This window comes from Nanorana parkeri, unplaced genomic scaffold (genome assembly GCF_000935625.1).
Source record: "Nanorana parkeri isolate BGI_ZX_2015 unplaced genomic scaffold, ASM93562v1 scaffold336, whole genome shotgun sequence".
NCBI lineage: Eukaryota > Metazoa > Chordata > Amphibia > Anura > Dicroglossidae > Nanorana > Nanorana parkeri.
The window spans coordinates 505,820-532,402 of NW_017306604.1; the positions used below are offsets into that span (position 1 = coordinate 505,820).

General features: G+C 42.0%; 1 protein-coding gene across 1 annotated transcript in view; it reads left to right on the forward strand.

Annotated features, from left to right (window-relative positions):
* GREB1 (growth regulation by estrogen in breast cancer 1) overlaps window positions 1–26,583 on the forward strand; it is a 142,404-nt gene that overhangs the window by 71,845 nt on the left and 43,976 nt on the right. The window contains exons 9-20 of the mRNA XM_018558387.1: window positions 202–339; window positions 1,536–1,721; window positions 2,344–2,694; window positions 4,466–4,594; window positions 4,959–5,066; window positions 8,405–8,602; window positions 11,901–12,081; window positions 14,838–15,030; window positions 18,447–18,583; window positions 20,373–20,712; window positions 25,408–25,523; window positions 25,669–25,871. Of these exons, the coding sequence (XP_018413889.1) occupies window positions 202–339; window positions 1,536–1,721; window positions 2,344–2,694; window positions 4,466–4,594; window positions 4,959–5,066; window positions 8,405–8,602; window positions 11,901–12,081; window positions 14,838–15,030; window positions 18,447–18,583; window positions 20,373–20,712; window positions 25,408–25,523; window positions 25,669–25,871 (2,280 nt within the window). The remainder of the gene's footprint in view (window positions 1–201; window positions 340–1,535; window positions 1,722–2,343; window positions 2,695–4,465; window positions 4,595–4,958; window positions 5,067–8,404; window positions 8,603–11,900; window positions 12,082–14,837; window positions 15,031–18,446; window positions 18,584–20,372; window positions 20,713–25,407; window positions 25,524–25,668; window positions 25,872–26,583) is intronic.

A 26,583-nucleotide genomic window follows, 5' to 3' on the forward strand; every position in this document is an offset into this window, starting at 1 on the left:
CTGTAAGTTTGATGCTTCACTATGGACAAGGGGTGCCCAAAAGCAATATCTTTTTTTTTTTTATTCATATAAATGGATGTTGTTCTTTTGAAGCTTTACTCAGCTATGTTATATGGTCTGTCCAGATACGCATATTGCTTAGTTTAGTTTTCTTTTGTATGATATAATGAATCCTTCTAAATACCCTTTATTGTATTTTAGATTCTTTATCTCAGCTCTGTGCTCCACCATCCACTCCTGGGAATGTACTCTCTTCTCCTCTGGTGGCTACCGGAGAGCCAGTTTCCGTCCCTGACAACCTTTTTAAATCATGCATGATCACTCCAGTCATATTTAAAGGTACGATGAAAGCTTCCCTCACTTTTCTAACCTTCATAGTGATGGGCCATTTGAACTATTCAGGTGGTGGGATGGGTCGGCCAGCTCTTGACACGACTAGGGAATGTCGCAATTTGTATATTTGAGCACCTTGGAAAGAAAGAACCTAAACATATAAGTGATAAGCCCTGATAAGTGTCTGCATTTGAGTTGTAGGGCCAGTTTAGGAGGGTCATTTTTCAGATAGGTTACTGTTATTGGTAAGTTACCCATAACTAGGATTTCAGGTTTTGGTAGATGCCAAAAAGTTAAACCAACTGACAATTTCTTATATGTCATGGGGACTCTACTGGTAAAATATCTGCACATGAGTTCCCTGGTCTGCACACCTACTGTGACCATCATAATGGAGCTCCATTCTCCCTATTTATTCTATACTTTGGATCATGCAGCAGGAGAAGCTGGAGCACACACAGGTGGGAGACAACATGATAATACTCAAGTGAACAGGAACTGGGCTGAAAAATATGGCAGGGAGATCTCAGTGTTTGGATATGCAAGATGTAAGGGGCTAGGGACTGACACCTATAACTAAAGTAACACTTCAAGTCTATAAGAGTTTCAGAAATCCCTCAGAAATAATGAGAACTTAATTACACTCCTTTTACATTTGCACCCAACTTCTTAAAAGTGTGATATGATCTTGCCAGTTGGCTCGTTGGAAATCCGTCAGGCTAGGTTTTTTAGACTGTTAAAAGTGAAGTACAGATACTATTACAATGTATCTAAAGCCAAAATATTTTTAGTTATGGATAGAGTGGTGAGAGGTTAGACCCTTTATGAAGTTTTTTTTGCTTTATGTGTCTCTGTTAGGGAGGTTCACCCTCTGTGTTAGTAGTGAAAATGGGAGAAAATCCAGAATTTTGAGTTGTCACTTGGACCAGAACAGAGGGGAAATCTTCCAATGGGGACACTATTTCCAGTGATAGCTGTCTAAGAGAGGATTTCCTTTGGAGGGACTTTCTATAATTTCCTGTTGTATCTTGACAGAGGAAGAGAAGGAACATCTGACCAAAGGAACACAGAGAGCCCACCAAAAAATCCTTACTGGATTTTAAACTTGTTTATACTGTACCCAAAATATAAGTTGCAGCTTTCTATATACTTTAGGGTATTGTAAAAGCTACTCATGTTAACAATGTTTGTTGGCATTACAGGCCATGGGAACTTCCCTTACCTTTGTGGTAATGGGAGCGATGTTATTGTCAGCCCCCTCTTATACAACTGCTACAAGAACTCCCAGTCTATGCCCAAGACCTATGAACAATATGGGCCTACCACCATTCAACCCATTTCAGAGGAAATGCAGCTTTTGCTGACTGTTTATTATCTTGTCCAGCTTGGTAAGTAAAGAACGGTAATCATTTAGGCATCTTTAGGCCCACTCCAATGCTCTTAGTCTGTAGATTGTACAGTATATATTTTGTAATACACACGCATACTGTATATGCGTAATTAGGGTCTATAACATGTCTGCTGGGCCAGCTCCTTCTCTGCAGATTAAATACATATTTGAGAGCTGTTTTACCTATCACTTTTTGTTATAATTATGAAGTATCCTACTGACACTATCCTGTCTCCAAACTGTTGATTGGTATATATAGGTGCATTAATAAGTGTGTGTATAACATGCTTACATTTTAGCTTTATATGAGGATTGTTGGTCATATTTCTGTTACTTATATTACTGAAATGTTTTGGGAGTGCTGAAGAGGAACATATTATCTGTAAAAAATAGGTCAAGGCAACTGGACTTGCTGTATTTGTCTTGAAGACGTTTCACTGGACATCCGACCAGCTTTTCTCTTTTTTTTGAGAAAGCTGGTTGGATGTCCAGTGAAACATCTTCAAGAAAAATACAGCAAGTCCAGTTGCCTTGACTTATCTTTTACAGATATACCATGACCTGGATGAATGAGAACCTTCACAGACATGTAAATATATGATACCATTCTCTTGCTTCAGCTCCAGACCAGGTGCCTCTTATAGAAGATCTAGAACAGATATTCATGCGTTCCTGGAGGGAGACACACCTAGCCGAGATTCGCCAGTATCAGCAAACCATGTCCCATGCCTTTCCTCACTTCCCGAACCCGATTACGGCGGTGACTGCCTCTCAGCTGCCCTGGTTGGCTGGCCTTGCTGCCAGTTCCTGCAATGAGAGTGTGAAGATCATTGAGTGCAGCTATTCCTTAGCGGAAGGGCTCTCCGAGATGTTTAAACTGCTTGTGGAAGGAAAACTGACCAAGACCAACTATGTGGTAATAATCTGCACGTCGAGGCCCAACTGCATTGACTCCTGCATTGCTATAACAGGTAGTTTGGATTATCTCTTGACATCTGATGTCACAGTATTGATTGGGTGGGTTTGTAAGGCGGATCCATTATGGGCATGCTGTCTTGCGATGTAAACCGAAACCATGGAGTGGCATGCGAGAGAATGGGGTTATTTTGAAGGTAAATAGGCTGTTCACTTTGCAAGGGAATTTGCACTTTGCAGGGGAGGTTTCACCTTAGTTTTGAATGAGGTTAAGCTCTGCTAACTTTGATCTCTCAACCCAATCATGTGCAAGCTAAAATAATGTTTTTTTTTGTAAATTTTCCTTGGCACAGTGGGAATTCTTCACAAAGTGACATTTCACCACCGTCGCTAAGCTAAGGGGTAACTTCCCTTTGCAAAGTGCAAATTCTCCTGCAAAGTGAACATGCTATTTGCTTTTGGTAAATCAACCACAGTATTTCCAGTACCCGAAGACAAATGGAGCAGGGACGTGCGGCAGAGCCTCACCTAGTATTATGGAGGAAAAAGCTGTTAGCTTCAATTATGAAGCTGACAGCTTTTTCTCCATTCAGATCGGCTTCTATCAGGTTACACAGCAGGGAAATCCTCCTCACTGTTTAACCTGTCATGGATGGAGCGCTGCCTGTTAATTACAGGCAGCGCTGCATCTGGCTTTTGACAGGTAGTTAGGTTACAGGTTGGGCTTCCCCACTGCTTGTGTAACCTAACTATTGAGGCAAGAGCTGTCACAGCCTCTATTCTGTATGAGAAAAAGAAGTGGGGAGGAAAGTCCGGTCATGTGACCTATCAAAGTCATGTAACAGGCTGTCCTCCAATCATGGAGTTCTGTATGCTGTATTAAGCACACTAAACTCCGTAGGACACCGTAGGCTCACAGCACATAAGCAGAATGCAGAAGGAGATATGCAGTACCACTGCAGAGTAAAATGGACAGCTGATTACAATATTCACTCTGCATTATAAATGAGTGCCTTAGTGTACTGAGTGAAATCACTAAACCTTATTTCATTAAAGAAGAATGTTATCAACCAATTTAGTGTTTCTCAAAACCGCCACTTTTATGGCACGCCAGCTGTCAAGGTCTCCAGTGCACTTATTTCAGCTCTCAACCAAACTATCAGGGCTAATTTACACCACAAACAGTGCGTTCCGTGCCACTTTGGTGCCAGAATGCACTGGATCGCATCCCAGCCGTCACCCTGCGTTCAGGGGCGGGAAGGGGCGAGGCGGTACATTGAAGTCAATAGCACCGCAGCCACGCTCCCCGGCCGCAGTATGATCACTCGCACCTGAACGCGTGGCACAATAATGCCTGCGTCCCAGTCTGGTGCGGTCAGAAGAAATGTTGCATGCACTATTTTTTCTGACCGCACTGGACCTGAATGCAGGCATTGATGTGCCACACGTTCGGGTGTGGATGATCGCACTACAGCTGGGGGTGTGTGAACGCAGGGAGCTGGCCGGGATGCGATCCAGTGCGGGTCCCGGCACCAAATCGGGCTGGAACGCACTGTTTGTGAACTAGCCTTCAAGTCCTGAAATGGCCGGTGTCATAGCTGATCACATGTGCAGCACCATGGCAACTGCAATCTGAATATAGACCAAGATGGCACCTTCCTTGGTGATAAGGGTTGTAGTTCAGGGATATATTTCTGACTTTCTGACTACATTTCTGAGCTCAGTGAATCAGTACTCTCGTTAATTAATGGTTTCTGCAGAGGAAACCATCTTGAAACCTATTTTGATTTTGTTATTTTAATTTACAATCTTCATTAACCCCTTCAGGAAAGTATCAATCCCGGATGCTAATGGAAAGCATGTACACTCCAGCGGAATTCCTAAAAGAGGTCAACTATGAGCTGGTTAGTGGCAAGGTGGAATCTCTAGGATCCTTCTTCAGCAATCTGTGTCCAGGTATTTCTGACTATCCCTCCAGCATTGTCGACCGGTGTGTGTAAATGAAAACACAATATACACCAAAAACATGTTTATGTAACATGAAAAGCTATTTTCTTTATTTTTTTCCGAATATTTTATTGGTTTCCTTTAAAATCTTAATTCAGAATAGCTTTAAACTCCCTCCAAGCCCACCTAACCAAGTTCATTTTTTCCTTCACAAGATTTTTCTTCCCGTCTTTATTTTTTTAATATCCTATTTATGGTGAAGCCCATACTCTGCGCAATGTAAATGCTGGGGTTTTCCCATAAATAACAGCCCATATGGAGGGGATGCTGTATGTTTCACATGACTGATGGATGATCTACTTTATTGTTTCAGATGGGGACATAGATGTTCTGTTGGACAAATACTGTCAAGAAAACCATGGCATTAGTTCTTCAACTACAAAAAAAGCCAACGTAGATCCCAGACCAGCTACGTGTACTAGTAAGTCTGAAGCCTCTTTATGTTGTCGATCAGTGATACCGGTTTGGTATAAATATTTAATCATGCGGTGGACAATACGGATGCAAAATCCTTATAGAAGAACTCCAGGATATTGAAAAATTAACCCTTGTAGTGGGGCGACTCCCCCCCCCCCGCACTGCAAGGGTTAACTGCTGAATTTTCTCTAGGGGCCAGAATAGAGAAGATATACTCACCTGATCCTCAGTCCTGTGGTGGTTGACTCTGCCCCTCCACTCCAGCTGTGATATGTCCTCAGTATCCTCACGTCTAATGCAGGTTAACAGATTGTACTAGACATGAAGACCTCAGCGGGGCTTAGACCGCTGGAGTCCCAGGGAAGGGGCTGTGGAGACCGGTCTAGCAGCCAGGTGGGATCGAGGATTAGGTGAGTATTTTTTATATTTGAGACCCTAGACCAAAACGGGCAGCTTACACTTGCAGTGTGTGGGGTAGCCCCACTGCAAGAGTTAACTTTATACATCCCTGGAGTTCCTCTTTAAATAGGCAATTAAACATTTGTTTCTTCTCCCTTTAATGGGGTCATAAGGAAGAAACACTGCTCAGTGCAGAAGGACAAGAGTTTGAACATCCCCATTCTTTCTCAAGTTTACCTTGAGTAAGAGCGGGGGAAGCTCAAAACTCTTGTTGTGCAGTGTTTCTTCCTTATGACCCCACCAAAGGGTTAAGTCAAACAAATGTTTCATTGCATATTTAAAGAAAGTGTATGGCATCCTATTTCTGGAACAAATACATATACTGTGTGTGTGTGTATATATATACAGCCATGATGAGACCCCAGACAGGTACACCCAGGAAAAGTCCAAGCAGGTTTGTCCTGCACTTTTATTCAGCAATGTAGAAAACAAACACAGTTCAATGCAGGAGGGCTTTGTACAGCAAATCCATAGCATAAAACTAAGAACACATCTGCTCATCCAAGCCACTAACTGAACTCAGGTCAGTTCCTGACTAACGGGGTGCCTCATAATGGGTCCCCCAAACAAACAGGCAGCTCTTGTTCTTTTCTAGTGTTTTGTCAGCACTTAGCCTTTTCATCCAGCAGCAGGCTCCCACAGAGCCCAGAGCATCAGTCAGCTCACATATATAAAGACCCGTGGACAGCCGAAACTAATAATGAGGTCTGGCTACCAGGTCAGATGTGGACTTAGGAATGGACCTAGGAATGGAGTATTTATTCTACCTAAAGCTCTATAAAGCCCCTGGGCTCCAGGACCGAGAACGTATTAAAGTTATGAGAAAACGAAAAGTTTGTTCACTCCACAACAGTCACACACCCTGGATACCCTCAACATGTGTATGTGGGAAAACCAGGTGAAAATATACACCTGCTACCCAATGCCTTACATTATGTATGTATGTATAGCAAGCAATATCATATAGAAAGCAATATAATGACCTCTCAATGCATTTTTAGGTGTTACCACCAGATGGAGCTCAGACGCTATTAAAGAAACATTAAATTGGTTTTAGACATTTAACAACATCATCCTGGTCATAATTATGTCCACAAATATTTGTCAAGTATGCGCTGGTGTGTAGGTCTACATGTACACAGGGCTATTATGTGTGGCTGGGGATTTGTGCAACAAGAACCTGTGCAGTCTGGTGGCAGGAATCCCAGATGGCTCTGTACAAATGCGACCGCTGTGCTTGTTCAAATGAATGACAGAATGACAGTGTAGGATTATATCCGTGGCTGTATGCATGTAATCATACATGGACAGGACATATGAATACGCCTTCTCACCAGAAATACAGTATGTGTCATACAAACTTTAGATTCCATAACAAAAAGGCGTTCATATTGGAAAGCTTATCTTCCTTGTTCACTGTATGGTAACAGGACAGAAATGGCTTTGTATCTTTTTTTTTTACCCTTAAAGTGAACCTGTGCTTTGTCCATGCAGGGCAAATAAACAGGTTATTTTTAATGCAGACATCCCTACCGCCGTTAACTTATCTTCCATTTGCTCCCATGCCGAACCATTCAGCTGCTGGGAGAGAACAGAAAGCTTATACAGGGCTATACTGTGTAGACTCACCATGTATTAGCACTATTTGACCCACTGCTGGCCCATGGAATGAGTTGCATGCTCTTCTTCTCCAGGCATTTCCCTTGGCTAAAAGGTGTGGCAGTGAAGTGAAGGAAAGGTAAGGTATCCTTAGTCCACCTATAGTCCATCCTTAAAGTGACATTAAACCCTCAGATTTTTTAACATAAAACAATAGTGTAATGTGTGCCTTACTGTAATCCATGGTAGTTTCTCTTCTCTTTGCTGCTCTTCCTTTTAAATCTGAATCTGTTCTCATGCTGGGCAGAACTTCTGTTTTGCAGCAGACTGCCTTGTCTCTGGAATGGCTACATGGTGTCTGTGTGTACGTTTGCAACCTGAGCCAGCACTACAGGAAGAGGCACTCAGCTGCAAAGGGAAATTCTCCCCCAGCATGAGAAGACATGAAGATTTAAAAGGAAGAGCAGCAAAGAGAAGGGAAACAACCATGGATTACAGTAAGGCACACATTACAGTATTGGTTTATGTTAACAAATCTGAGGGTTTAATGTCACTTTAAGTTAAGGTTGGGCTATTGGTAAGAGTCTAGTCTTTGGATTCTTTTTTATCTTTCCTTCTCTGGCCAAGTAAGGACTATAAACCTGTGCATCTAACAATTAATATGTGGCTGAAAATCTCCAGCATGGGCAAAACCCTTTTATTTTTGAAAGCGTACTGACACATGGAGCAGTAGAAGCAACTGCAGTTACACCCATTGCCACGGGGGGACCCAACTCTCACCTGTGTACAGGGATGCTGGTCTCTTTCATCTTTTACTACTGAAAGCATAATTTGGATGTACCTTTAAGCTAGACGAAGCTCTTATTTACACATGCATTTCATGCTGGAAGTGTCTGCCAGCTTCTGGCTGAAAGAATCAGCTTTTATATTTTAGTACACCCCTGTGCATAAGCCCTAAGATCAAGGTGTTGTTGGTTTACAAGTGGCTTAGTGGTTAGTACTTCTGCCTTGTAGCACTGAGGGTCTCTGGTTCAAATCCCAGTCAGGACACTATCTGCAAGGAAGTAGTGTGTTCTCACTGTGCTTGCGCGGCTTTCCTTCCACCTCCATGCTCCTTTAGGGCAGGGACCGATGTGAAAGTGTGTGTAAACTGTTGGCGACTATATAAATACTTATAATAAATAAAATAATTTTGCATTGTGGTCCACAGGAGGTTAGTTTGGGCTTTTCGCTACATTTTATACAATGTGTTGTATTACAGCAAATTAATGTTCTCAATTTCAGGTTACAATCTGGAGTGGCATCAGCTCCGTCCCTCCCAGCTAGCCGTGGCACAGAAGCTGTTGTCCCATGTTTGCTCCATCGCGGATTCCAGCACCCAGAACCTGGACCTGGGCTCATTTGAAAAGGTTGAATTTCTGATCTGTGTCCCTCCATCTGAGGTCACTTATCAGCAAACACGTTCCCATGTGTGGAATTCAGGTAAGAAATAGCCAGCCTGTTATAATTGAAAAAGAATTCTAAATAATTTTTTTCCTCCAGCCAAAATTAAAATGTATTAATAAAATACATATAGGAGATACATCCGGCATACCCAGTGCTTCATTCTGATGTTTTTTGAGAACCCCAGATGTAAAAGAGTTGCAGGTAATCCAGTATTCTGGGGACACCTCACCTCAAACCACCAATTCTCAGGGGAACAGATTTTCAACTCCTTCCATTAAGAATCCCAACTCTTAAGGTTATTATTATAGATTAGCTGGACTTTCTAAGAAGGAACTTTAGCCTACCTAGTCATGCTGAAACCCTAAATCCCTAATAACTGGAATCCCTAAATCCCTAACAACTGTGCCTTTAGGAAGGAAAAAATGACTTACTAGCCCATGGAGTCATGTTGTCTTCCTTGCAGGTGAAGTTCTCCCTTGGCGCCATTTTAAAACGAGATCCTGTGGATGTGCAGATATGCTGTGGGTCACTTTGGGACCTGGCAGAGACCCACAGCATGTCTGTGCAAGTGCAATTTCCCACACAGACCACAAGGTATCTCTACCAGGTCTCAGGTAGAGACCCTTGGCGTGCACAGGATCTTATAAACTGATTCTTGGGATGAGAGACGTAGGCATCCCAGGAGGCAGCAGGGCTGGACTACATCACCCTTACCTAGGCGAGGAGTCAGCAAGTGGCCCTGAAAAAAATAGGTATATACTGTTTTTATTTCATTTATTTTTTACTGCAGTTGTCTAGGCAGCAGGCAGGACAAAGAAAGTTATTTTTATAGGTAAAAGTCCGCTTTAACATGGCTTACATTCCCAGATATGAAGATCGCCTCTAGAGGGAGCATTTACATAGGAAATATAGTAATATAATGACATGGCAAGCAAACAAGCTTGTTAAAAATTACTTTTAAGCAACAATTACACATTTACAATATAACTGCATTCACTCCTCTGCTTGAGAGGTGCCGTGCATTTTTTAACACGTTTGTCCATTTATCTCTATGGAAGGTGCATTTTCATGTTTTTTTTTTTTCTTTTTTGTGCAACACTTTAAAACACAGATGTGTGAATACACCCTGATCATTCATTAAAGCATTTATTCCCAAACGCATAATGCATTTAGGATTTAATTGTTGTTACTTTTATCACTTAATCATATTTTTAATTTACTGAAGGTTTTCATGCACATTCAGTTATCAGTTTTTATATTATTTGCATTATTTTGTAGTTATAAGACAGGCAACAAATATTGTTCATGTGCTATCACTTCTTAAAACAAGTGCTGAAAGAACATGGAATGTCATTGCTGTCCTCTTTAGAAATGAATACCGTAGCTATCTCACTATCATGCTGATTTAGTTCTGTCTGAGGCATGGATCTAAAGGAGGTATGCAGATCAGTTCCTTCCCGTGATGGACTACAATCTCACATTTAGTTGTCTAATTTGTATTGAGATTGTAGTCCATCACGGGAGCGAGCTTGGAGCAGTGGCTACTTAACAACACACACAGGAACCATGGGGAACAAAAGTAGATCCCCTCCAGAAGGAAGGACAGTGTCAGCACCAATTCAGAGAGGATTTGAGGATCTACAGCCGAGTGATGTACTAATATGCTAATATATTTTTAAACTTCTGAGTTTAGTATCACTTTAAGGAGGCAGTATAACCATAACGGTTCTGGTGAGAAGGGACTAAAGCAATCAAAATGTTCTCCAACAGAATCAGTGAAAAGCACATAAAAGCCTTCTTAGAACAGAAGATATTCACATGTCTCATTCCATCACATATCCCAAAAATATCTGGTGTGTAGTGCAAATGTAGCCTAATATTATAGAACCAATCTGAATGCAGAAGTTTTAGGCTTTTTGGCCATCATCAGCGCAGTGAATAGAAACTATGGCTTCTATGGAGTAGGGCTTGGGAACCAACGACACAACATAACAGCTTATGGTGAGAATTGAATAAAGGAATCAAAAAGCCCACCAAGTGAATCAGTATGTAGCACAGGAAAGCCTTCCTAAAACAGAAGGTATTCACATGTCTCATTCCATCACATTCATATCCCAAAAATCCAAGAATTATTCCTGATTTTAGGACAGTAGGGGGAACCATGCAAGTCTTTGATTCACATCACAACAGCCAAATGCACATCCAACACCTCTGGTGTGTAGTGCGAATATAACCTAATATTATAGAGCCATTTATTTCAATCTGCATACAGCTTATTTAGGCTTTTTGGCCATCATGGCTTCTATGTAGTAGGGCTTGGGACCCAATGACGTAATATATTCATACAAGTTATGGTGAGAAGGGAATAAAGGAATCAAAAAGTCCAGTATGTAGCACAGTAAAGCAAACATTAAAACCCAAACTGACAGGGGTTTTAACCCTTACCTACTCTATCCAAAACTAAAAAAAATATGGCTTTGGCTATACATTTGAATAATCACAATAGGTTTGTATGGCATGTCAAATTGTTGCTATTCACAAAGTATCTGCTGATGCTTAACACCTTATTCCCTGTAGACAGTAGATCTACTGCCCCTCAATCATAAATTCACCTAATTCACGGTCTAGACAAAAAAAAGTCACACAATCTAATATTTTGTTGGAACGCCTTCAGCTTTGATTGCGGCACACATTCGCCATGGCATCGCTTCGGTAAGCTTATGCAATGTCACAACATTTATTTCCATCCAGAGTTGCATTCATTTTTCACCAAGATCTTGTAGTGATGATGGGAGAGTCAGACCTCTGTGCAAAGTCTTCTCCAGCACATTCAAAAGATTCTCAATGGGGTTAAGGTCTGGACTGTGTGGTGGCCAATCCATGTGTGACAATGATGTCTCATGCTCCCTGAACCACTCATTCACAATTTGAGCCCGATGAATCCCGGCATTGTCATCTTGGAATATGCCCAATGTGCCATCAGAGAAGAAAAAACCCATTGATGGAGAAACTTCGTCATTCAGTATATTCAGGTAGACAGCGGACGTAACGTTGCTGAACCTAGACCTGACCAACTGAAGCAACCCCAGATCATAACACTTATCCAATCGAATTGTGAAATCCAAATATTTCACAATAGACATGTACAGTCAAACTGATATGTAAAAAAAATGCTTATTTTTGAGACCAGCTCAAAAAAGCACAAAATGCAAATGATGAGTTTGGTATTCCTGGTTTGTCTTATCTGATGCTTATGGGCCCTACATGTACGGGACCAATCATAGCTGAAGATGCTGTAATATATTTCTATCATTTTGTTTCTGTGCATCTACAGGGGTTCTCACAGAAATTGGCATCGAGAGGAAGCAGCTCACTAAGGGTTGTTTGGAGCAGTACGTCATGAAGCTGGATACAGAGGCTCCTACTAAATTTAAAGCTTTCCTACAAAAAGCCATGCAGAATCCGCATACGCTGTACGTCTTGATTCATGACCACGCCCACTGGGATCTCACCAGGTATTCTTCATTTGCATATTAGGAGACGCAAAGACATTTGCCTGACTGGGCTCCATTTACCATTCTATTCTATTACAATTATTCTTGCAGTCTATTAATTTTGTTTCAATCCATAAAATCAATTATTTGCTGATCAAAGTTTTCTGGTCTATCAATCACATTAAAGAACTAAAGTCAAAACTTTTTTTTCTTTAGTTTTGGATGGTGTATGGGAAGGTTATAACTAGGGATGTCCCGATGCCACTTTTTCAGGCCCAAGTACAAGTACAAGTACTTCCCCTCATGTACTTGCCGATACCAATTACCGATACTTTTTCTTAAAGGGACAGGTGACTTTAAATGATCCATAGTACAACAACATGTTCTGTACTATGGATCATGATTTAACCTATTCATGTTAGCAGCAGAGAATTGTAACTCTATTGCTGGAGTGTAGTGGAGGTGTGTGCTGTATATATGTACTACATATACATTACACACGTCCAGTACACTATAGCAATAGATTTACAGCCAGCCCCATCCCAGCTTCCCTTACTCACAGTTTCACGCTGATCCCCGTAGCCTCATGCGGTGCCTCTCGTAGTCGGCGCTGGGCAGGATCGCTTCATCGCATCTCGGTGCTCAGCTTGTGGGAGGAGCTCACAATTCTGCCCTGCTAACATGAATGGGTTAAATCATGATCCGCAGTACATACAGGTGAAACTCGAATAATTAGAATATCGTGCAAAAGTTAATTTATTTCACTAATGCAACTTAAAAGGTGAAACTAATATATGAGATAGACTCATTACATGCAAAGCAAGATAGTTCAAGCCGTGATTTGTCATAATTGTGATGATTATGGCTTACAGCTCATGAAAACCCAGATCCACAATCTCAGAACATTTTTGGCAGTGTGGGCAGGTGCCAAGTCCTGCTGGAAAATGAAGTCAGCATCCCCATAGAGCTCGTCTGTGGAAGAAAGCATGAAGTGCTCCAAAATCTCCTGGTAGACTGCTAAGTTGCATTAGTGAAATAAATTAACTTTTGCACGATATTCTAATTTTCCGAGTTTCACCTGTATAGTGTAATTTTTTTGATAGATTTGTTTTTAATAATCCACCGATTTGGCTAGAACTAGCTCCTGTGGAAGTCTGTTCACGATTTTATCAGCTGCAAAGTAGCCCTTCTGTATAAGAGTGCCCCTTAACTTTGCACCAAGTTTAATATAAGGGCCAGTTTATGTATTTATACATGGTACTCGTTGTTGGAAATGCAACAGCATATTCTTACATGACTTGATATTACTTCTATAATTTGTCTTTTGAGCTGTAGATGGTGCTGTAATGAAATGTTACTCTCTATGTGCATGCTGATCTATGTTACACAGGAAGCTGTTTTTTTCTATCTATATGTTTTCCTCACAATGCTGTATTCAGATGTAATATTCTTCTAAGCAAGTAAAACTTAATTCAGCATTCCTCAAGATCTCAGTGCTTCATCTAAACATATAACCAACACTCATATTCTACATTATTCATCTCTTCTCAATGGAGAATTAATTCAGTTCAGCTAATCTTTCCTCATATAAAACAAGAAAACCTGCGCTTCTGAACCCAAAAAAGAAGACACTATATATATATATATAAACAAGACACATTATACACTATAAAGCCTTTAGCGCTACACTATTAATTAACTAATCTTTCCTCATAGCTGAGGTCCTTGATATCAAACATTAGTTTAGGTGCCCTTCTCTGCACTCTCTCCTCTTCTGCAACATCCTTGTTGTGAAGTGGTGCTCAAAATGTAACTACATATTCTAGTTGAGGTCTCACTAATGTGTTGTACAGGGGCAGATTATTTCTCTCTCTTTTCAGTCTGTGCCTCTTTTAATACAATAAAATATCTCGCCCTGGAAGTCTGTTATCTACCAGGACACCAGATCCTTCTCCATTATTTGATTTACTCAATTTTACTTCATTTAGATGCAATAAGGTTTTTTGACTCCCAACATTAAACTTAATTTTCCATTCCTACAATTCTGAAGGTAATTAGACATTAGAGGTAACTGTTTCCCCCCATAGGATATGGCTACACCTCCGTAACCTCTCCACCCTCTCCCATTCCCCCTTGGCTTCCTACCCTACCCCTCACTGTGTTTGGTGTTATTATTTTATGGTGTTTGTTCTTCTCAATTGTGCATGTTATGTTGTTACACCCAATAAAAATCATTAGAAATTGAAACTTCATTTGCCACGTAGTTGTCCGATCAACCAATGCATTCATCGTTCTAGTCCCTGTATGGGCACAGATTCAGTACAGGGTACTTCCTTCCTGATATACACCTCCTAATACACTTTACTAGCCGAGTCACCAGTTATGTACTCAAAGTCTTTGTGACATACCGCACAGTCATGGCAATGTATTAGATAGATAAAATAGGAGGGTAAAAATAAGCAATCCTATAGACATGTTTTTTCCTCTAATTGTGCATAATGAAACCTTTGCATTGATGGTCAGGAACAATGACACGGACAATCGCAAGTGTGTTCACTTAGTCAGAAACCACTTCACTGTCTGACCTGTCTCCGCTAAATGGACATCCATGGTGATAGTCACGTTCCTTGTCACAATAAGATATATACATTAGTGGGTAACGCCGTGCAGCCTGTCCCTCACATTAGATTCATCTGCAGTGAATGTGTGTCTACGCACCCTCCCAATCAATGCTCAACACATCTCACTGTAACCCCTTCATGTCTGTTCCTATGCAGCTCTCTATACAGTCCATATCCTCAGAATGAGTCCTCCATCGGGCTGGTGGACCGGCTACTGAACTGCAGGGAAGTCAAAGATTCCCCGAACATTCTGATTCTCCACGTAACCTCCTGCCCATACTCTCTGCAGACCCAGAAAACCCGTATCAGCCCATACAACGAGATCCATTGGCCGTCCTCTCACAGCCATGTAGGTATTGTGTAACAAAGAACTGGGGTGTCTTCTTTCAACATTTCTGTGTTGATGTGGGGTGGGGATATTTGATGGTTACAAGCAATATGGGAACTATTCTATTGTCTTCAGAGCTTTTCAGATCTTTAAATATAACTTATTCGTTATTTTATTTTACTTTGTGAAGCCAGGAGGGTGATTAATATGTCAATCATCTTATATGCTACACCAGACACCCAGAATAATTTGTTGTTATGCCTTCTATGCTTAAAGATTACTTGGAGTTACTCTGCGGCATCCTCTGGCTTTGCATACCCCACTACTGACCACTATGATGATGTAACTCTTTCCACATATGTATGACTGTTAGAGGTGTGGGGACTGGTTTTATTCTACAGAACGTCTTTTTGTTTCCTGACATTACTCTACTCTAGTATTTTGTTCATAGGAGTAACTCGAAATCACGGGGTCCCATTGCAAAAATCTTAATGCGCTTCTGAGGGTCCACACTGATTGAAATGTGAATGGGGAATAATTTAACTACAGAGGTGCCTACTGCTCCTTATCCCTGGAGCCTCGTCTGGGTTCCCCCTCCCTAAACATGGGCTGCTATGACAGTAGCGACTACGTTACAATATGTGGCCAGTTTGTATGGAAATAGTGATTAAGTGAAGGTTACTGTAATTAGATGCAAAACAAGAATAGTGAAGTAAAGGCACACAAACACAACACATGTCAAAGCTGATCTATAGGCAAACCACTAAATACAGAAACAATATTTTATTTATTTATTACAGGTATTTATATAGCGCTGACACTTTACACAGCGCTTTTACATAGCGTACATTCACACCAGTCCCTGCCCTCATGGAGCTTATAATCTAAGGCCCCCATATCCCATGCATATATCCGAGGGCCGATTTAGACAGGAGCCAATTTACCTTACAGCATGTCTTTTGGAGTGTGGGAGGAAACCGGAGTACCCGGAGGAAACCCACGCAAGCACAAGGACAACATGCAAGCTCCTTGCAGATAGTGACCTGGCTGGGATTTAACCAGTGACCCCCAGTGCTGCAAGGCAGAAGCGCTAACCACTACGCCACTGTGCTGCCCAATAGTTGTTTTACTTGCTAGAGGAGATATACACAGCTCTACCACACAGCAAAACCCTGCCTGGCAGGACAGGAGACCTGATTTTTCATGGCTGTAGATACATGACACTTACAGGTCTTGCCCCTCCTGCTGCCTGTGACTAGAAAGTGAAGGGGAAGCAGCAGCACTGAAGCACAATTGAGTGGCTCCTTGTGCTGCTTCTCCTTCTCCTACTCTGAGTTCAGCCGTAAAGGAATTAGAGGAAGCTTATACAGCACAACGGAATGGCTCCCAGTCCGGTCCCTCCCTCTCCTAGTCAAAGTGCTGCTGTATAGACCAAAAGGAGCTGATGCCAAGTTAAAATCAGGTACTTACATTGCTCCCATTTAAAAATGTATATATTTATTGATGTAATAAGGAGCACAGAGATTTGTGTCTGTTATATCTGCCCGGAATTCGGCTTTTAAATGACAATTTATGGGTCACCTATAGCAACAGTCAACCACATGTGGAAGATTTACAGAAATCCTCACTATGTCAAAGCTGCACAGGTATGAATCGGAAACTAAAAAAAGGGATCCATGAACTAAAAGGAGCTTTCTTGTGTTTCATGTTTCAGTCCTGGTGATGAAGTAGTGGAGTGGTCACATACACAACCTAAGGGCGTTTGCTCGTACACAGGTGTACGCTTCTGAACACAAAAACTCCCATGTTCGGAAGCTTACCCCCATGCGGGTACAAACAGCAGCACCGGTGTTGATGAAGACACATCCCGGATCCAGCGTTTTCTATCCGTACATAAGCTGGCCATACAACGGTAGATTCTTGTACGAATTTTCATACAACAATATCATCAGAACACTTGATAATGCTATCATGCTATCAAAGAGTTGACGAATGTTGTTGGAAATCTCGTTTGATTTTAACATTCGATTTGGAATTCTGTGGAGTTTCCTGAACAAAAACCACATTTACTGTTAGACTTTCGTTCATTCCATCCCGTTCCTTCGATTTTTTTTCCCTTCACTACATTCAAAACGACCATTAACTATAAGAAAACCGAACCAACGTTCCGCAATATGATTTTTTTTCAAATAAAATTCTACTAGTGTATGGCCAGCTTGACAACCCTATGTCAGGTTTTTTTATGCTGTCTGTGCTCCAGTTAGGGAGACTCACTTTCTCTATAAGGACTTTAAAGTGAGAGGAAATCCAACATTTTGAGTTGTCACTGTAACAGAAATAGAGGAAGAAATCTTCCAAATGGGGACACTTTTTCCATTGACAAATGTCTAAGGGCCCATTCACACTATTGTGTTGTGGTAATAGTAAAGCGGACCGGTGTCAATGGGCCCTAAGAGGGGATTTCTCTCACTTTGATATAATTTCTTCCCAATTTGTGTCTATGGGAAGTGAAGGGAAATCTCTCCGTGGGACAGAGATGGCAAAAAAACTTGACAGGGGTTTTACCATCCCCTGCTATAGGGTATATCTTTACCCACAATTACAAAAAGTTTTGGGTATCGTTATACTTTAATTTGCATAATAGCAACTTTGCGGTCCTATAATATTGTTAATATGTTACATTTAGAGATCAAAACCATTAGAGACAAGGGATGCACTGATACCAATGCTAGTATCGGTATCGGTGTCGATACCGAGTATTTGGGCAAGTACTCACCCAAATGCTCCGATACCTTCCCCCGATACCGGAATTTCCGGTCAGAGGACATCTTACTCTGACCGGCAATGCAGTAGGGGAACATGGAGCCGGCTTCCCCGCCAATCAGCATCGAGCCAGCAAAACAGCCAGCTCCTTGCTGATTGGCGGGGAAGCTGGCTTCCTGGCCAGTTGTGAAGCCAGGAGACTGGTCAATACTCCCCACCCGGCTTCCTGATTGGCCAGTAACCCGGCTCGATGCTGATTGGCTGGTAAGCCGGTTTCCCAGCCAATCACAATCGAGCCAGCCAAACAACATGGAATTGGCTTCCCGGGGAATCAGGAAGCCAGACGGCATGTCATTACCCGCCGCCTGCTTCCTGATTGCTCGGGAAGCCGGCTCCATGCCAGCAGAAGCACCGGTATCAGTAATCAGTATTGGCAAGCACCGAAAGCAAAATATCGGTGCTTGTACTCGACACCTGAAAAACTGGTATCAGTGCATCCTTATTAGAGACTATAGAAAATGTTATGACTAGACTGGAATATACTGTAGCATAGATGTGTTTGTAATTGTAGAACGCTACTGAGAATGACCATGCGTTTGTCTTGATATATACTATGTACATGTCACATCAATCATGAAGTGCTGAGATGAATGTTTCGCTATGTGTTCCTGCAGGGAATGGATCTCTACCATGAAAAAAGGAAATACTTTGGCCTATCACAGTACATCGAATCTACGCTGTCAGGGCACAGTCTTCCCCTTCTGCGTCATGACAGCTCCTTTGAAGGCATTGTGATGGCATTAGGAAAAAGGTCAGACACTTTCCTCTGAAATTATAGCTTAGATATCTGTCCCATTAACAGAAATACTCTGTATTTTCACATTGACCTAAAAGAAAATGACGAAAACCTAAATTGTACATTTGTATATTTTCCTTAACGATACTTAACTGATTGGTTACTGTAAAAGCAATGCATTGAGAAATTTTCATCATTAAGAACCCTGTGAAATATTTTCTGAAGTGAAATGAGAGTAATTTATTAGTAGAAGCCATGTTTGCTGCTTGTACATAAGCATGTTCTTGTATTTTTGACAATATGTCAAGCAAGAGTCCACTGTGTGCCTCTAGGTCAGTGTTTCTCAGCCTTTTTTTTTAACATCGGCCTTTAAAAGTTTGCAAAATCTTAAAGTGTAGTTCCACTTTTGCAGTCAAATTTGAGAAAACCCCTGTATATGCTCGTTATGTGTCTCTGTTCATACAGCATATTGAAAAATTATAAAAAAAAAATATTTATTACCTTTTAGATGTTTTGTTACAGGAGGTAAGATGGCTGAATCCAGGTTTTTCTTAGCCCCTTTACAGTGGTCTGTCCCAATGAAAAGGCTTGGGACTGAAATTTGAGGATTGTGTTTATCTGATAAGCTTCCTTAACATGCAATGGGCTAGCCAGTTCAAACCTCTCACCTCTCACAGCCTCTCCTAACATTTCAAAGGCATAGAAACAAGAAGAAATTTGAACCCTCAAAACCCTAACCCATGTAAAAGCAATTTAAACTGCAAGAAGCATTTTTTAATAATTTTTTGTTTAGCCTATGCTATGTGAATGGGAACGTGTCTCAAACATAAAATAGGTGTTATCCCAATTTGGCTGCGAAAGTGGAAACACCAATCGAAAATGTAAAAACCGTAAATGTAAAAAAGAACATGTGGCCCCTACAAAATCCATAACAGACCCTTATCCAAAATAGGTGTCCGGATGTGTCCGGTATGTATTTTAAGGGGTGATCCCATGCAAAAACACAGGCATGACGCTGTGTGACATTTTTAAGGCACCCTGAGGAAGCCTGAATGCACCCCAGTGTGCCACAGCACCTTGGTTGAGAAAGGCTGCTCTAGATTGTATCTCCATAGATGAATTCTTCAGTAATGTATATGGAGTTATACTTACAGGGTTATTCACAAAAGGGTGAAGATTTTGGAGAAGGCAGGAGAAGTGAACAATCTAGGACAACATAACTGAACTGGAAAGTGAGCTGAATTGGAGAATGTTTCCAGTTCAGCTATGTTGTCCTAGATTGTTCACTTCTCCTGCCTTCTCCAAACTCTTCACCCTTTTGTGAAAAACCCTGTTAGTTTTCATTAATGCCCAGATGATCCACTGAACATTTGCAGATGACAACACTCATTAAAATAATGTAGATTTTTTTTAACATCCTGTCGATGATATACATGGAAAGTAGAAAGCACTGCCAGTTTGATGTATAATGTGAAATTTAGATGTTCTTGTTTAAAGTACGCTAGTCATGAGAGAATCATGAAGGCTTATCATCCCCTTACTGCAGCTCTGCCCCACTGACAGCTACACAAATGGGAACAGCAGGAGCCGCAAGAGTTTGTTGGAGGAACCCAGCAGTGCTGGCTCTTAGCAGAGGGATAAAAAGGTTGTAGACTGTAAAGTAGGATTGCACCTGCTGGTTTAGGTGCAGATTACTCTGCACCAATAATTATGATTATGATTCTTTAAATGGTGTCATCATCTTTTCCTTATCCCAAGGTTTTGTGGTTGATTTCGTTATCTAATGTGAAATCATTTATGGTAGGTTTCCCAAGCTCCACAGTGCCGTGATACGGACATTTCTTCTCATCCAGCATTACTCGTCGGCCATGATGGCTGTGTGCGGTTTCTCTCAGATGAAGAATTACACCTCGGTGGAAACCCTGGAGATCGTTCAGAACCTCCTAAATTCTCCCAAGCAGTGCGCCAACGGACATGGGCTGATGGTTCTCTTACGGATCCCTTGCATTCCACTGGCCACCTTGGCCTATGAACGCCTCTGTCATGTTAGAGAACGCCTTGGTCTACAGTATGGATTTGAGGTTATTCTGGGAAAAGCCAATTCATCGTTCACTATAGGAAAGCACTTTGTAGACCAGCTAAAGGTATCTATTGTACCCTTATCTAGTAATGAATTAAACTATCATAGGCCCCGGGCCACAGATCTCCACTTGAAATACAGTTCCTGAGCGTGGTTATCCACCAAAGCAGTCTTCATGTTTAGGATACATGAACACTTCTCTTTTTTTGGCATACAAACATGGATGAAGACTGAAAGGACATACAGATTAATCTAAAATGTTTTTAAAGTAGTTTTTAAACTGTTTGCAAACATAGATGGCAGGTTCATTCCGTCTTCATTCTACTTTCATTCCTTTTTAGGGATTTTTCAAAATAATTATAAACAGACTGTGCAGAGACCCTTTTTATAAAACTTGCTTCCTTGGACTATGGTGTAAAAAAAGGAAACCAGCAGGATCTAAATGTAAAACATGCTATTTCTAAAACTGAAAAAAAAATTAATGCTACAATATAGGCACACAACTGGGAATTGTAGTTAATAATAACCGTAAGTACCCCTGTAAGTTTTAATTGCAGTCCGTATCTCCAGTATTGTCTGTATCCCCGGGTATTCTCCCTCCCTGTCCTGATGACTAGAAATGAGCTCAGATTTGGACCAAACCTGGTCTCAACCTGAGCTTCTCTGTGGGCACTTCCGGCCAATCAGTAGCAGGCCGAGCATTCCCCGCCCCACAACCGCAAAGGCAGTGGGATGCTTGTGCTGACATCATTTACCTTTCATTGGCCACATAGCCATTTTAGGTAAATATCATTTACCAAAGATAGGCATGTAGTTATAAGGTAAATGACATCACTGCATCCCTCTCCTTTGCTTACGTCAAGCAGCGCACGGAGAATTCCAATTGGGTGGCATGGAAGGAGCTTCTTTCCATGTCCAGGAGGAGCTCCTGTCGAGTTTGGATGAGCTTAGGTTTAGACCGGGTATGGTCAAAACCTGAGCTTATCCCTACTGGTGACTATTGTGACTGGGGCAGAAGGCGCTGGGGAATCCAAAATGTTAAATTTTTTCTCCAGAGCAGGAAGAGAAATCTTCCACTGAGGATACTCTTTCATGTGACACTTAACTAAGATGGGATTTTCTCTCACTTTGTAAAGATTTCCTCTAACTTTGTGTTGTGTCTCTGAGAAATCTCACCAATGGGATACAGACAAACCAGACGGGGATTTGAACGATTCCAGACTTGATCCAAAACAAAATTTTGGGCTTTAGATACACTGCAACACCCAATGCTAGGTGCCATCTGGAAAGGCAAATGCAATTTGGGGGGTGAGTAAAAAGTGAGATAAAGTAAAGGGATGCTGTATAGTATTTTCTCTGCATGAAAAATGAAGTAAGTCCTCATCTAGAATACAGGGTATGTTTTGGGAGAGACTCTATAAAAAGGACATTAGGGTTTTGGAGAGGGTTAAGAGGTGGGCACCTAAATCAACAAGAGGGATATAAAATATCACATAATAAAAAGGGTATAAAAACTGGCTAGGTTCAGTCTTGAAAAGATCGACTTAGCTGTTGTGTCTAAATGTGTCCAAGACAAAATGATTCAAAGCAGAACTCTAGGGAAAAATATGATCAAGCCTTGCAGTGGGGCTACTTCTGCACAGTCTGCACTGCAAGGGTTAAGTCATTGTTTCAGTCTAGGGAAGAAAATAACAAAGCTCACCTGAACCTTGGAAATGGCCAGCTATGAGAGCACTCCCACCAGACTTTCTTCTCCTTCGCTTTGGTATGTCCCTCTGTGTCTCATACACTGTGTATAGAACATGATGACTCGGGGACCTTAAGGTGCCCATACACTGCACGACTCTCGTACGAGAATCGCGGAAATCCCGCGATCGTACGAGAATCGTGCAGTGTATGGAAGGCGTGTGACCGGTTCTACTGTACGGTCGCACGTCTTCCGTCGAACCAGCAGGCTAGAAAACCCGCCGGAATCGTACAATTCTCGGCGAGTTAGTGGCCTGCTGGTTCGACAACTGCCGAACGGGCCGGTGTGCGTACGTGCACACAGCCCGTTTGCAGTCATTGTAAGCCCGCCCCTCATTGCAGTCATCGTAAGCCCGCCCCTCATTGCAGTCATCGTAAGCCCGCCCCTCAGGGGGGCGGGCTTGCGATGATCGCAAGTACGATCTGCCTGTCCAAGATGGGCAGATCGTACTTTTTTTAAGTACTTTACAACCCTCGCAAGACAAAAGTCTTGCGAGGGTTGTAAAGTGTATGGCCACCTTGAGACTGCTGCGGCGGAGGGGGAGAGAGACTCCAAGGGCCTTTCTAACAGCAAGCTGGCTCCGAGGATCAGGTGAGTATAACTTTGTTATTTTCCTTCCTAGACCAAAACAAGCACTTAACCCTTGCAGGGCGGGCGTAGGAAAAAAATTCTTCTTTAAGCACAAACTACTATCAGTTACAGATGGAAATTCTACCATCAGTCAAAGAAATTGTTTTTATCAGAAAGAGGTGAAACTGCAGAATGATTTACTGTAAGTAGTGAAGGCATAAATAAATAAGGGGGTTTAAAAAGGGGCTGCCTGATTTTCTTACAATGGACCGTATCGAAAAAGTTCTCGGATAAAGCCACTACAGTGGGAGCTAGCTGTGTTTTTACCCACAGATGATGCATGTGGCTCCTGAGCTTGCTTCACTCCATAGTATAGCACTTATAAGACGAAACAGCCACACTTCGAAGCTCTACATGCCAGGAATGGGTTTTAAAAAAAGGTAACACAGCATGTTCCAAAGACATGACACTCTAAAATGTTTCACACTGTACGTACACATTCATACTTTAGATAGGAAGTGTGAATAAGCACAGCGTGAAACACGTAAGTGGGTTTTGGCTTTGACGCAAACTGTGTTTCCTTTTACTTAAAGCAGATGTAAACCCAAACTCGATGACTCAGTTTGCATCATTAACATTTGCCGTTCTTGTTTCTTTTAGAAAACACCTTTTTTATTCTTTAAAACCGAACTCCAGCTAGAAAGATTTATATATACTTACATTTGTTCAGCTTGTCCCTCGTCCACTTAGAGAACGCCTAGTAATCATTCATAAAAACACCAAGGGGTTTATTCTCTCGCCTGCCAAAGGCCGTTCAGCTATTCACTTTGGCCCCGTACAGCTGATTTCAGCCGTACATCAGCTAAAATCAACCCTACATTGGCTGACTTCAGTCAAAATGTATCTAAGACAGAACTCCATGTATTCAAAGCAGAACTCCAGGGAAAAATATTATCAAGCCTTGCAGTGAAGTCGAATTGAAGAAGCCGTTCGACTCAGCCGATCCACCATCTGGACATCTTTATAAAAATATAAATAGAAACCAGACGTTTGAAAAAAATCCTTTATTAGTTAATTTTGACAATTCCTTTTATTAGTAACCCCCTTCCCCCCAAAAAAATGGATCCAATTATGTAATCCAGGGGTCATTCAAGACATCCAGCGTTGTCCACAACGATGGCGACTTGTCGAAATAAAAAAAAACCTGACGCCCCTTGACCCAACCGCACGTGACAAACTCCTGCCGCAGAATGAAGAATCTGACAGATTCAGGCAAAATATAAACAATTCGGCGGAGCTAGCGGTGACATCACCACTAGCTCTGCCCAACTGTTTACACCTGTCAGAGTCTTCCTGCAGGTCCCGGAAAATCAAAACAACTGGGCGAAACCGCTCCGCCCAGTTGCTGTCATTTAATGACACCCCAGTGTCCTAAATAACCTGAGGACGCTGGTCTGTCATTGTTGTCATTTGCGGGGAAAACGCTCTGCTTTGGCCAACCTTTCTCCCCGCTTCAGCTGTGACTGCGACTTATCCGAGCCGAGCATATGTGCTCGGCTCGGCTGAGCCGTTCGCCAGCCTTCGGCTGCTGTATGGGATATTGTGAAGCTATGAAGCTAGATCCTTCGGGCTCCTTAGTGAATAACCCTGTAAGTGTTTGCTGAATGGGTGTGCCGAGGGAGCAATTTGCTTTGTTTTCTGGGGTTGCTCAGCTGTAGCAGGACCTGAAAGATCGCTGTAAAGCATTGTCCCCATGGAGCCCATGGCCCTTCCACGGATAAATCACGTATACTTACATTGTGCCAAGCTGAACCAATGTAAGTTTATATAAATCTTTATAGCTGGAAGTCACCTTTTATCTCCATGTTGATGATCTCCTGCAGGCTTTTTGCTGCCACTACCGTTCTACATTGTGCAGATTTCCTGATGGTGACAGTCGCATCGGCATGGTCACTTATAGCCTTCAATGGAAGCACTTGTAACAGGTTGACAACACAGCAGTGCAGTTAGGAGGCATTGACAGAGCGTTGTCATAACAGGAAGTGCCTAAACAAGGACCTTCATGGTAGGATAACGTGTATTATTTGAATTAAATTTGTAGATTTAAAAAAGAAAAGAATGACATAAATGTTATGCAAGTTTTTACAGGTTGGGTCTACATCTACTTTACAGCTAAATAGATGGGAGCTGTTTTATTTGCCAAAGGATTTGTATTTCTGTCTATCCAGAACTGAGATTTACACAACTCAGCAGCGCTAGCCTGGAGTTCTGACATTTCTCTACTGCAGTTAAGCTATGAAGTTCGGTCACCTTCCTGCCCCAGCCTGTGATTGGACAGTGAAAGAGCAGCAGTTCACTCCTCTGCTTACACTACACTGCTGCCCGTGTTTTCCCCATGTGTACATTTTTTGTTTCTACATTTTATTTTTAATCATTTGATAGGTCTGGCAGAAGATTGAGGATGAAGACTGGCAGCCTCAGACATATCTGGAACTGGAGGGTCTGTCCTGTATTCTGATATGCAGTGGCATGGAACCTCTTGGAGAATCTCTGCCGAGGTATGAATATCCCCTCTTTTGGTAAAACTAATTTTAGAACCACAAAAGGGTCAAATGTAGATAAAATGAATAGCATGGGAAAGGATTTGGTCAGGCTGTAGATGGTCCTTATTTGTAACATTTTTATATTCAATATTTTGTGCAGATCAATGAGGTACTGTGATCTCCGTCTAGTCCAGTTCAGCACATGGGAAAGAACAAGAGTGGAACAAGAGTTAGGATTTGCTTCGTGTTTTATAGACATTGTAATGTCTCAGGACCAAGGGCTTGGAAGGGAAATGATGATGGACAGTGACCCAGAGAAGCTAAGCAGCACAGACATCGAAGATGAAGAAATGATAACTGATGGTAAGTCGTTCTTTAACCAGATGGAATTAACATAGCAGCATATTTAGCTTGTACAGATCCCCAAAAAAATAAGGCCTGATGCAGTGCCCACTGCTCCAATCTTGTCACAAGCCTTATGCATGCTTCACGCAGAACCATTAGAACACAGTGTCCCCTGCTAGCATGGTGTAATGAAGTACCCTTGCTCTATGTTTTGAACAGTGGTCTCTCTGTAGAGGTCTGACACGCCTTCTGATGAGTCACAGCTAGGGCTCTCCAGTAAGCAGAGAGTATATCGGACCTCTGCAGAGAGACCGATGATTGAACGACGATGCAGTAGCAGCAGACTGATGATAAGGTCATCCATCTGCTCTCTTTTCCTTTTACTAGCATCAGCATACCTGATTGGCTTCTAGTGCTGCTCTTCCATCTTCCTTCTTTTGTTTAGAAAATAAAAAGAGGTTATATTCAGATACAGTGGGGTGGTGGTCATTTGCTGGTGGTGCATGTTACGGGTGTGGGGGGGTGGGCTGGTGGTGGTAAAGGGGGGGGTGCTGGTGGTGCAAGGTACCTATGGTCAGCTCCTGGCAACCAGTGAAGTCAGTGAGCTGGGAGGGACGCCAGACAGAGCATCAAAGGTTGCTAAGAGCTCTTAGCAACCTGGGATGCTCTGGCTGGAAAGGCAGCAGCCTGCACACCCCATGTGACCCAATGAGGTGCTGCCTGAAGCAAC